This window comes from Pygocentrus nattereri, chromosome 2 (genome assembly GCF_015220715.1).
Source record: "Pygocentrus nattereri isolate fPygNat1 chromosome 2, fPygNat1.pri, whole genome shotgun sequence".
Lineage (NCBI taxonomy): Eukaryota > Metazoa > Chordata > Actinopteri > Characiformes > Serrasalmidae > Pygocentrus > Pygocentrus nattereri.
The window spans coordinates 50,401,405-50,413,983 of NC_051212.1; the positions used below are offsets into that span (position 1 = coordinate 50,401,405).

Genomic DNA, 12,579 nt, shown 5'->3' on the forward strand with positions numbered 1-12,579 from the left:
GATGAACCATATCGGAAGCACAAATCTTCAAATGATCAGACGGACAACCACTTCGTCCATGTTCTATGAGAGAAAGTATGGCGCACGGCAATGTGAGGAAATCACACAGTGGTGGGCAAATTATAGAGAGGGACTTGTGGACAGTGACAGCATTGCATAGTTGCTGAGGAACACTGAGCCAAAGCTAGGCCTGGTCATGACATTTATATTTCAATGTTCCTTTTATCTTGGGCTACAAAGGAGTGGCAAGTAGATCTTTCCATCTTTAGAAAGTAGAAATCAATTAGTTCATGTAATCATGAACATTTTATGCATGGTTTAAACAAAAACGGGGTCTTATGTAAGTATATACAGAATACAGTTGATGTGTACACTCAAAAGTATGTGTATATCAAGTGTTTCACCAAGGCTTTAAACATTTAAATCAGATTTAAGAACCTGGAACTGTTCATGTTATAATTGCGTTTTTGATGAGCCATTGATTTTATTCTTGCCTATTAACATTTAATTGCTGACTATTAACGGTTGGTTATTGGTCAAAAGAAGTTTCCAAAATTTTCATCCCTACTTTGTCCAGAAATCAAATTTTCATGGTACTCCAGATGAGATAAAGCAAATAGCCCCAAGCTAGCATTATGTAAACTGTCAAGATATTTGATGTCTACTGTCTTGTTCTGTTTCACTTCCACCAATAAAAGCGATCCATTGAAATGTAATCCACCATCTCAAATCCTTCATTTATTTCGGAGTACATCTTGGGCAGTGTACCGAATTTGTCCATTTAATGCAATTTTTCACATACTCTTCCTGCATTAAACTGCAGTTAGACTGGCCCTGTAGCATATTCGTGGATAATAGAATGGAATCTAGATGGTCTGTAGAAGCTCACAGCATACAAAAATGAAATAAATATATTGACCAGACTGCTCCCGCAGCTCAACAACAAGCAAATAGTTCATAAATACATTGGCTGCACTTGAATGATCTTCCAGAAACTGTTCGGGACTCAGACACGGTCTCAATCTTTAAGACTAGGCTGAAAACTCACTTGTTCAGTTTAGCTTTTGGTAGCTAATGTTCTCCCTTAGATAAAGGCAGCAGATCCAGGGGTCCATGGACACAGGGAATTATAGTAAACTGAGACGCTGGTGCTGTCGGGACCTGCTCGCAGGCGGGCACTCAGGTTTGTGGACGGTGGATTGGAGGGATGCCGAACTGTTTCAGAGTGCTGCCGTGTCTGTGTCCTTCTGGTTCTCTCCTGTTAGTTATGCTGTCACAGTCAGATCTGCTGGAGTTGTTAACCACAGTCTGTAGATGTTTACATTCCTTGTTTATGTACAAACAGACAGAATAAAACTAATTCCATCTCCCTGCTTTCTTTCCGAGTATACAATCACCCATATGTCCGGCTGGACACTGAAGGATGACCGACTGCTGAGCCCTCCTGCTACCCACTTCAGACCAGCTGCCCATGCCCCAGCTACCGCCACCTACCTTGGACGAGCTGCCCACCCTACACTGAAGTCCTCAGAGACTCCTAGTTATTCCTAATATCAATATTACTGCTATTAATATTAGTAGTATAATCACTTGTAGGTAGTTTGACCAGAGGAGGATGGGTCCCCCCTGGTGAGCCTGGTTCCTCCCAAGGTTTCTTCCTCAGTTCTGAGGGAGTTTTTCCTTGCCACTGTTGCCCCTGGCTTGCCCACTGGGGGGGTTTCTGTACATTCTTACAGTCCTGTTGAAACTTTGTCTTTTCTGAAATTCTGTGAAGCTGCTTTGTGACAACATCCGTTGTAAAAAGCGCTACAAATAAATTTGATTTGATTTGAATCAAACCCCAAATGAAACTACAAAAGCCATAGTAGGTGACCTGGCTTAAAACTCACAAAGAGAAAAGCCATCAATCTATAGTGTATAATATAAACAGACTAACGCTGACCATGGGTTACCTTAACTAACATCACTGCTCTAGTCACAGCGTAGCTTATTTCACCTCCTACTTTAAAGCTAAAAACAGTGAGACTGTGAAGACTTAGTTTGATCAAACCTGATGAACGCGCTAAATGATGTGGAAACGCTTGTTCCACCACATCTATAGGAGTAGAATGCAAGATGCTCTTGAGCTACATACTTAAGAATGATGGTTCTTCATTGGTTCTGTAGTAAAGAAAATGGTTCTATATAGAGCCATGAACATTCAAAGAACCCTTTCCGTTATTAAAAGGTTTTTTGTATTGAGAAAGGGTTCTATTCTTCTATTGTTAGAATAGAACAACCCTTCTTGGTACTATATAGAACCATTGTTGAGTGGTTCCACATTACCTTATGTACCAAATGGGCGACATGGGCTAAATGCTAGATTCACCTTCCTCTACGACACGACCAAAACCGCAAGTTGCTCTAAATAAGAGCGTCTGCCAAATGCCATAACGGTGTGTAAATGGCTAGTTGCACTCATTCATACAACAAACCTCAGAACAAATTCTTCTATCTCCATTTTTGTCTTTGTTTGCTGGTTTTTGACATAATTGGAAAATGCTGGCTGCCCGTTATTTTTTGTGTAAATTTCAAGATGAACAGAACAAAATGAAGAATTACTTGGAAAAAAGTCTGATTACCTTTAGTGTAAATCAACGTAAAGTATGTTTATTTCCTTCTTCTGTAAAGTTACCAATTAGCAGCTTTATGTGAGCTCAAGTAAATACTGAAGGTCAATCAGTACAGCAGCTTATATTGTCCAGAAGATCTCAGGGGAACGTGCTAAACTGTGGCGAGTCCTTCCCGTACCCTGCATTGAGGCAGACCCTGAGGTATGTTACTGGATAATGGAGTGAACACGGCAGCTTTGAAACAGGTTGGTCAGATTTCAAGTGTTCACCGCGTGCACATTCAGATGGCCTGCCACAACTCATCTCCAGAGCAAAGAGCAGGAAAAACAGGAGTAAGGGTGCGTGACGTAAACACGCACCAGCGCTGACGGCTGAGAGCAGTGACAGGACACTGAAGCGTGAGCATGAGGATGTAGCTGACCGTATGACCGGCTATTTTAGGAAAGTGGATGACTTATTAAAACCATTCTTTCCTCCTGCTGTCAAAAGCACTTCAAGTCTCGGGGCGAATCTAGGCGGTCTAGACTCTAAGGGAGCAGGCGTGTGTGAGTGTGTGAGTGGGTCAGTGTGCATACATAAAGCTAAGTGTGTGTAAATGAAGATGTACAGTATATATTTGTGAATGCAAGACCGCCTCTGTTTCCAGCATATTCCATGTTTGCTCGGTCTATGTATGCAGTCCTCCACAGGGTCATGTGTTCGTAGAGGCCTGAGTGACTGACTCATATGTCCGGCAGGCTCAGTGAAGGTGAAGAACAAGGTGACCGGTGCCTGCTTTTGGTTTAGAGCACTAGTGGATAGTCTACAGCAGAAGTGACCTAATTCAACACAAACTAAATCCTGCTTCCCACAATTCCCCAGGTTAACTTCATGCGATCGCAAAACAACCTTGAAGAAAGAACATAATTCATTAAATAAAAAAAAATAATTTTTCAAAGGGTGGGGGGGGGACGGTGGAGGGTGGGGTGGGTCAGGGGGACATTCCAGAATGTCCAGTGTCCACTCTCTACATTCATTACAGCTTCCATTCTTTTCAGGAGACCTGTTTTCAATTAACCTAGAAATCTGCAGGTATATTTATCCACACCTCCAAAGTTCAGGCTGAGAAGGTGGTTGCATTTTCTGCTTCTCACAATCCCAGTAAACCCAAACATATTCAATGATGTTGGGGTCTGGACTCTGGGGGTGGGCAGTCCATTGTTCTGAGACCACCAGCAGCTTCTTTAATTAGCAAACGTTCTTCTTTCTTGTCTGGTTTCCCTTTCTCAGTAATTGTTTCTTGAAATATATATACACGCATATATATATATATATATATATATATATATATATATATATATATATATATAAAAAGCATTTCAAGCATGAGCACCTCAACACGTTGTGCAAATGACAAATAAACTTGAAACTTATGATCCCTGGTTTCCATCACCAGCACTGTAAAGAAGCCAGACTTGCTATGTTCAATTCAAATACTTTGTGCCTAAAACAACAGTTACGATTATTGAGTTTATTAAGTTTTTTATTATTAAGTTGGAAAAAATCTTTTGAAAAACAAAAACAGGTCACACTGGCAAACTTGACAAACTGGCAGGCCACAGATGCCCATAGTATCCATAGTGGATGACCGAATACATCCAAGCACAAAGAAAAACAGGTCATGAACACTCCAGAAGACTCCGTGTTTAAGGCTTCTATAAAGGGAAGAATGCATTCTATGATAAGTCAGCAAGAGAAGATAACAAATCTCTAAAATGATGGGCAGATGCAGAGATGAAGAGATGAAGATTAACCTGATCCAAATCATACAAGCACATCTGTGACACAGATGTGAAAGGGATTTGTAACTAAGCACCGGGCATCAGGATGTATTAAAAGGGCTCGGATTCCTATGTAAATAACCTCTAGTTAAAGCTGACAATTTAACATCATAATCACCATTTCATTCTAAGTCCATCACAACATGTGCAATTGTCCCATTACTTATGGGAAGCACTTATAATACATTACAGATGCATCATGAACTTGAAGGCATCAATTTGAAAGTGACATCAATTAGTGGCATCAAGTTATAATCAATTATAATCTATGTACATCAAAATTTATTCCATTTCTAGTCAAAACAGACATTAAGTACAAGTTATTAATTTTTCAGAAGATTTCTCAGGATATTAATGTAAAATAATCCACTTATATAAGAAAGAAGGAAGGTCAAAGGAACTCTCCAATCCAAGCTATACAGAAAAAGGAGACTCCTAACAACCAGCTGCAAAATCTGATAGATCAGCAAAACTGCTACCATAAGATAAACAGCACTTAGAACTTTCATATTTGAGAGAAAGATCAAGCTCCACTCTTGTTTCAGATCTCAAAAAGTCCACAGGTGTTACTGTCCACCCTTCCACTGTAAGACGATCAGCGCTATGGGTCTGAAAGGACGTGTAGCTGTTAAAAAGCCAAAGAACATTTGCACATCAAACAAAGAAGCTGCTAGTGTTCTAAGAACAACGGACTGACCATGCCAGAGTCCAGACCTCAGCATCAGTAAACACGGTTAGGATTACTTGGAATGCGAGAAACAGAACATTCAACCAACTTTGGAGGTGTGGAAAATGATCCCGGCCGATTTCCGAAGTCTTTACAGTGAGCAAATATACATGCTTTGCACAATTTAGTGCAGTTTGCTTTTAACATAAAAAAATAAATATAAAATGTACCATAACTTTTGCACAGGCAACATTTTACATCTTTCCCCCCAATATTTAGAGTCTGCCTTCCGCCTGATGACCGCTGGGATAGGCTCCAGCACCCCCCCCCCGACCCTGAGGGAGGAGCGGCTTAGAAAATGTGTGTGAGTGTGTGTGTGTGTGTGTGTGTGTGTGTGTGTTAAAGTCAGCAATAAGCAGTAACTGAGCATTAAAATTGACAGAAATGTGGTCTCCGTAGAGGATGTGTTAACAGCCCATCATGAAACCTTGAAAATCATATGAGAGGAAGAGAAAGCGACATCAAAGGAGGTGGGTAAAGGAGGATGGGCAGAGGAGGGCAGACAGAACTGGCATGACCTAAATCTTTTTGAGTCAAAACAAGGACTAAAGTGAATTATTCAGTCACACAGATGCTAAGAAGGAAACGAGACTGAATGGCTCACAGGGAAAGGGTATTCAAGATCAGCATTTCTTTGTAAATATGAAGGTAAATCTGAAAGTCAGAAAGAAAACTAAGGCCAAAATTCAGTAAAACGCTGTATTATTGCTTGTATTAGTGAATAAATATGCACATTATATCTGTTACTATTTCTTTGTTCAGAGCGCAATGAATCAGATTTGAATCAACGTCATGATGGGATCGGTGTCCATGAAGAACAAATCAGTAAAGCCTGGGAAAACAGAAGGGATCAAGCTACACTGCACGTGCAGTCCGAGAGCAGCTGCTGTTCTTAGCAGGGCTTGAACCTCAACTTCTTGTGTACAGTGGGAGCGATTTAACTCTGCTGTACAACTGCTTGAAACACACACACACACACACACTCAGGGACGCCTCACAACATAATCGAATCATAACTTCAAACACGACAGCTGAACGTGTGAAGCATCAATAAGTACTGTTACTAATATATATGGAAATTCTAAATTAATATGCACCTCCTCTGTTAAACTGTGATGCTGAAACTGAAACAATAATAAACCCATTTATTATTGCAAATTTGTGCAATAATAAATGGGTCTTGTATTTGTTTGGGATAGGTTCAATAAAATAAAACAAAATTTTTATTTGCTATATTATTATAGTGAGTGAAGTATAGCTGTTTTAATTATAGCAAAAAAAAAAAAATCATCAGTCATCACAAAATATATTACTCAATATATTACACAAAATGTTACTCATACCTTATGGAAAAGGACCATTTTAACCTGCATTGGATAAAAGATTTCCCCTTTTTATTTGTTAATAATACGATATATTTTAAATGTGTTAAATTCAATATGTTTGTCTCAACATAATTTAGATTTTTGTTTATTGTCATTAGTTAAATGCATGCTCTTGCATTACGATAGCAACCCAGTATTATTCAAATGTGAAAAATGTAAAGATTCTTGAAAACATCAAACGAGACGTGTCTCGATCCTAAAAATCTCACATGAACTTACATTTAGCACGACATAAGACTCATTAAAGCCTTTCATTTGTAAAACGTCGTTTCAAACAAATTAAGATTTTAAGGACCTGCCACAATGTGTCTACAACAGAATCAGGTTACTTCCTTTAAAATACATCAGCACTCAACATGTTTCAATCTGACCAATGATTTAATCAGATGATATACTTCTTTCAGTCTAGAAGCACAGAATGTTTAGGCAACACTGGGCTCCTGTGCTAAAATGTTGGTATAATACTAATCCAGCTGGATTTAGTTCCACACATCAACATTGTACATTGAGTTCATGTTATTTACCTGCTTAAAAGTAACAAGTTGTAAAGTTTTACAGTTATTTGTAGGTCTTTGGGAGTTGCTATCAATTTGAATTTAGTGAGTTGCTGTTTAATTAAAATTTTTCATTTTAAACCATAAATTTTAGCTCCTTTAAATCAGTATGACTGAGAAATTGGTCCTATCGATCTGGCCCTAATGTTGACATAGACCATGATGACACCTACGATAAATGAGCTACGTTTGATACGTTTAATGACCTTAAACTAAAGAATCACAAATATAAATCACCATTTTGACTTTGGATAGTTACATTTGGATTGTCCACAACCTTTAATCGCACTTTGTGTTGTAGATATTCAGTACAGAGTCTTGTTATACAATGTCTGCTCGAAGGCAATAAGTTGTGGTTTGCTTGGGTCTGGCCCCTTCTGATTTCACAGAAAGATAAAATGGAGCGAGAACCGCAGAAGGCCCCCCGGCTCTTGCTGTAACTTAAGTGGAACAAATTACATGGGATAGAAAACAATTTCTTCTAAAGAAAAGGAAACAGAGGCAAAAGAAACAACCAATAACAGGCCTGTCATTGCCTCAGGGCGCTGCACAGTCCCTTTTTTCCCCTCATCTGCTTTTGAAAAGAACCATTAAACAACGGGTGACAACTGAGCTGCAACCAAATTTAAGATGCCACTCCTCTTATTTAGTTGTTTACAAACTGTGAGAAATCTTTGAACCGTTTTCTAAGGCTTTTCAAATGAATGACAGCATATTAATCATATTCTCACGATGAACTTGTGGCACCACAGGGACATCCTAAAAAGTGGATGCCAAGACAAAACAAAATGATCAGGGAGGCCAACAGTAATGTTAAAAAAAACTAGAGGAGGTTTGGTCAAGTACTGACCAGTTTTCACCAAAAAGATCCTTAAAATCACCCAAAACAATCTGAGAAGAAAAAGGTTTAGGTTTTTGACCTGAATCCTAAAAGATATGTTTAGTGCAATGACAGCAGAGCTCATCAGCTAAACGACATCATGCCTACTGTGAAGCATAATGGTGGGAGTATCCCAGGTTGGGCTGCTTCTCTTCAGTTGGAACAGGTGCTCCAGACTAGATGATAACGAGTTAACGACTAGATCCAATATAGGACGTTAGCACAAAGCCAAATGGCCTCTGCTAAAAAGATGAAGATGAAGAAGAGTTTCTCTTTCCACATCTACTTATTTCAATATATGAACTGCAAAAAGCACCTTTACCATAACAATGACATAGAATAAAAGAACGTTTTTTTAAGCTAAAAGTTCAGGTCGTGGAGACATTCAACAGGAAAAAGAATGAATGGAATGTCGATTGCACGCCAGATGGTAGCCAACTGCATATTAATGCCCATGGTTCTGAAATGGGACGTCCAACAAGCTCATATAGGTGTGATGTTCACATACTGTTAGCCATGCAGTGCAGTTGTGGGATTATTTACATCCACTTTACACGTGATACAGTACATTCTGCACCTCTTTAAATCGACTTTCCGATGCGATTTCAAACAGTAAACAGAAGTCCTGGGTTCTTTTTCTTAGGTCTTTGCATTTCCACTCCTCTCTCCATCACACAGACGCTAATTTCATTTGTCAGTGAACATCCATCCACCACGGACTGGAGATCGGAATACTGGAGTGGCAGTGTTAATGTAGTCGGTGACAACCAATTCCAGACAGCAGTGTGTAAGAGGGAACGACAGATACACAGGCTTGCAAAACGCTGTGCATCTGCACGTGCATGACTCACCTGCTTCCAGTTGTCATACACCAAGATGGAGCTATCTTCATCATCTATTGTCACTCTCCGCTGATACCCCTCATCTACAAAACAAACAGATTTATCCCTCACAAATCTCTTTCTTTAGTCTTGCCCTTCCATTATAAACAATCTGCTTGGGTCGAGATGCACTCTGTCACTGAACAGAAGCCACGCTTCCATCTGAATGTGAAAGCTTGTTATCTGGCAGCCTATTAAATCCACAAGACAGATGAAAGGCTACGGTATGAGATGAATGCCATCGTGACATAACCCTCAGACTTTCCAATCAACCCCTCGAGAGCCCCTTGCTGGTAATCTTCTCTTCATTTTGTGCCTGTCGGATGAGGGGCAGCAGATACTGACTCACTGAGCGAGCCAAGGCCTTTTAGATCTTGCGTAACTCCTTCATCCACAACTGCAAAGGCTAGAGATGGCACGGATTCATCATTTACTGTACGAGTTTTCTCTGCATACTTATATTTTACATATTGCTGCGGTCAGAAAAAAACCTCGTTCCTCTGTTTTTGACGTTTTTCAATTTTTGATGTAATTATAATAATACCCGTTGTCCTTTAGATCGTGTGCAAATTTAGAAACGGCCCAAAATTACTCTGTAAATTATCGGGTTCCATTGACTTGCATTAGAATTAAAGTAGGTTTTTTCCTTCTCCTGTAAAGTTCTGAGAGCAGAGACATGCTGCTCTCACACGACTTACAACCCATTTTATGCCCTCCACTAATTCTGTATATCGCTGCTGTCAGAGGAAAACCTCATATCTCCAGTTTTGTTGTTTTTGACATAATCTGTAAAGTCCCATTGCTCTCTACATTGTGTGTAAATTTCATGATAAACGGACCAAAAGAAATATATACATATATATATATATATATATATATATATATATATACACACACACACACACACACACACACACACATACATAAAATTATATATTATATTTATATTTGCATATCTATTGTTTTTAATCACTGTACCATCCTTCTGTACTGTACATGTAAATAATACTGTATTTTGCACTTCTGGCTAGATGCTAACCGCATTTGATTGGCTCTGTACCTGTACTCTGCACAATGACAATAAGGCTGAATCTAATCTAACTGGGCTGATATCAGCAGAAAATGCTGAAGCAAATGTTAAAGGGAGAAAAGAATGAATCCAATCCAATCTTGCACAGAATCTGGCTTGACTCAAATCATGCAATATATTGTTGTCTGTGTATTACTTCCTGTGGGTGTTCGAGTAGATAGCCTACTTTTAGATGCTCATCTTACACGAACACATTTTAAAGCGTAGTAGAAAAAATCTGATTAGTACCAGCCAATCAGTATCAAGGTTTCAATACCAGCACAGTATTACAGATGAAAAAATGGTATTGCACAATCTTTAAAAGCTGATACTGAATAAGAAGTCTTAAAATGAATACCGGTTTAACTGTGTAGGTGAAAGCAAAGGTTCAGTTGTGCAAAAAAGTCACAGGCCACCCTTCAATTATTTCATTTCCAGTCAAAATGGCCATCAAGTACAAGAACACCAAAACCATCAGGTGAATAGTACTTAAAGCTTTATTCTTCTCTCTCAAAGATGAAAATCAAGCTCCACTTTTGCTTCTGATCTAAAAATATCCACAAGTTAAATTTGGGGTAATAGCAAAAATGTTGTAAATTTAATTTTGGTCTGAATTGACACTAATGGTAAATGTTTCTTACCGCTTGCTTGGGTTTCAGAATCAACAGAAAGAGATCTGTCAGACAGCCCAGCAAGAGAGAGTGCCAGTGAGGATTTGCCCACCCCATTCTGCCCCAGTAGAACAATTCTTAGGGGCCCGTGGTACTTCTGCGGTGGGGGCTTAGGGGGTGGCAGTGCATCCTTGATGTCACTGCTGCTGACCGGTGGAGGGGTGGGCTCATTTACACCTGGTGTCCAGTCATAGTCCTCTGAGACAGCCTCCCCCCGCTTTAGCTGGTGTTTGATTGGTAGCGGGGTGCTTCCTCTGCGAAGCGGGGGTGCAGCAGATAGAGTCAATCCATAACCCTGTAAAACACAAGAAAATGTGCAATAAACTTTAAGGTCTTAAAAAAATTGATGTGCAAGTTACTCACTAATACAGCCTTACACCATGACAGACCCTGGATTTTGTACTTTACGCTGGTAACAGTCTGGTCCTTAACTTCATTGCACCTCCATTACTTCCACAAACAATCTGAAAGGTTGACACACCAGACCACATCACTGTATATCAGGCCATTTCAGATGAGCTTGAGCCCAGAGAAGATGGCGGCGTTTCTGGACATCACTGACATATGGCTTCTGCCATGCACAGTACAGTCTTAACCTTTATTTGTGGATGCAGCGACAGTTGACAACGGTTTGTCAAAGTAGTCCCAAGCCCATGCCAAGGACTGGCTTTTTACACCCAAGCATGATTAAATCATCTCTTTTAAAATGTTTTACATATTTCATACGTCAGTTTTACATTGAGAGTAGATTCACAAATAAGTTGTATTGCTTGTGTTTAAATACAGATCAAAATGTCTTTGCAAATCACTGCTTTTTTGTTTTTATTCACATTTCAAATAGTGTTCCCAAAATTCTGGAACTGACTTTGTACTTTAAGAGGACTACTGATAGAAAACATAAATAAACCAATATAACAGATAGCATTTTCCATTATAATCTAAGGAAAAATAAGAGAAAAAAGATTCTAGTCATTGTTTCAGATGATTTATCATTTTAATAGTAGACGCTATATCAACAATATATTAGCATTTCTCTATATTTCTCATCAGTTGGTACAAGTACAGCATTAGGGAAGTGTAGCAGTGGTCAAATTTCTTGCAGTGGTCAGATTAACAGCAGAGATGTCATCTTATTTCAGTGTCACAGAACAAGCAGGCGGCAGTGAGCTGTAGCGTATACACAAAAATGCTGTCTGAAAATGCTGAATATTGAAAAGAATTGACCGGAGACTCCACAGGATGTGACAAGCCATATGTGCAGTCATGTGAATATCAGCGAGCCAAGATTTTATGACTGATATATTATTTAGGTCAATACACTGCTAGTCATGAAGTTTACATCAATAATCTACTGAGGTTAGATTATAATGAAGTGGGGGAACTTATGAATACATTCAGTCAGGATTTGTTTACTGTACTCACGCTATGTTATATGAAAGACGCAAGTCATGTTCAAATTTAGTCAGTTAAATGTCAGTATAATTGTTGAGATGTACAGTCTTTCAGAGCGTTATGGCAAAATGTTGCACTGTAGAGAAACGAAATGTAATGTTGATAGTGGTAAAAGAAGTTTTCTTTAGGTATTATTTTGCCTTACAATGCCCTACACGCACCTCCTTACCATGAAAAGATTTTTAAAAATATGTTTTTTTTCATTACCCTGTGTATTTTATGTTACCAACACCACCCTTAGAGCTTAAACAGCTTATCAATTGCAATAATACAGCATTTAAATGTTTTTTTAGGAAAACAACCACACTACACAATCACATTATTCTAGCATCTTAAAAACGACAAGGCATTTTGTTTACTTCACATTTTATTCTTTTTGTAGTTGTCATAAATTTAACACTTAGGTTGTCAATTTTAACAAGCACAGCTGTTGGCTCACAAGCTGCTGAATGCTGTCGTTTTACTGGCTCACTACTGAAACATCTGCATTAACTAGAGTGTGCTTCATGTAAATGATATGTAAATGAG

General features: G+C 39.0%; 1 protein-coding gene across 1 annotated transcript in view; it reads right to left on the reverse strand.

Annotated features, from left to right (window-relative positions):
* Nucleotides 1-12,579, reverse strand: part of rem2 (RAS (RAD and GEM)-like GTP binding 2) — a 42,050-nt gene that overhangs the window by 24,285 nt on the left and 5,186 nt on the right. The window contains exons 2-3 of the mRNA XM_017723086.2: nt 10,570-10,894; nt 8,830-8,903 (exon numbers count right to left, since the gene is read on the reverse strand). Of these exons, the coding sequence (XP_017578575.1) occupies nt 8,830-8,903; nt 10,570-10,894 (399 nt within the window). The remainder of the gene's footprint in view (nt 1-8,829; nt 8,904-10,569; nt 10,895-12,579) is intronic.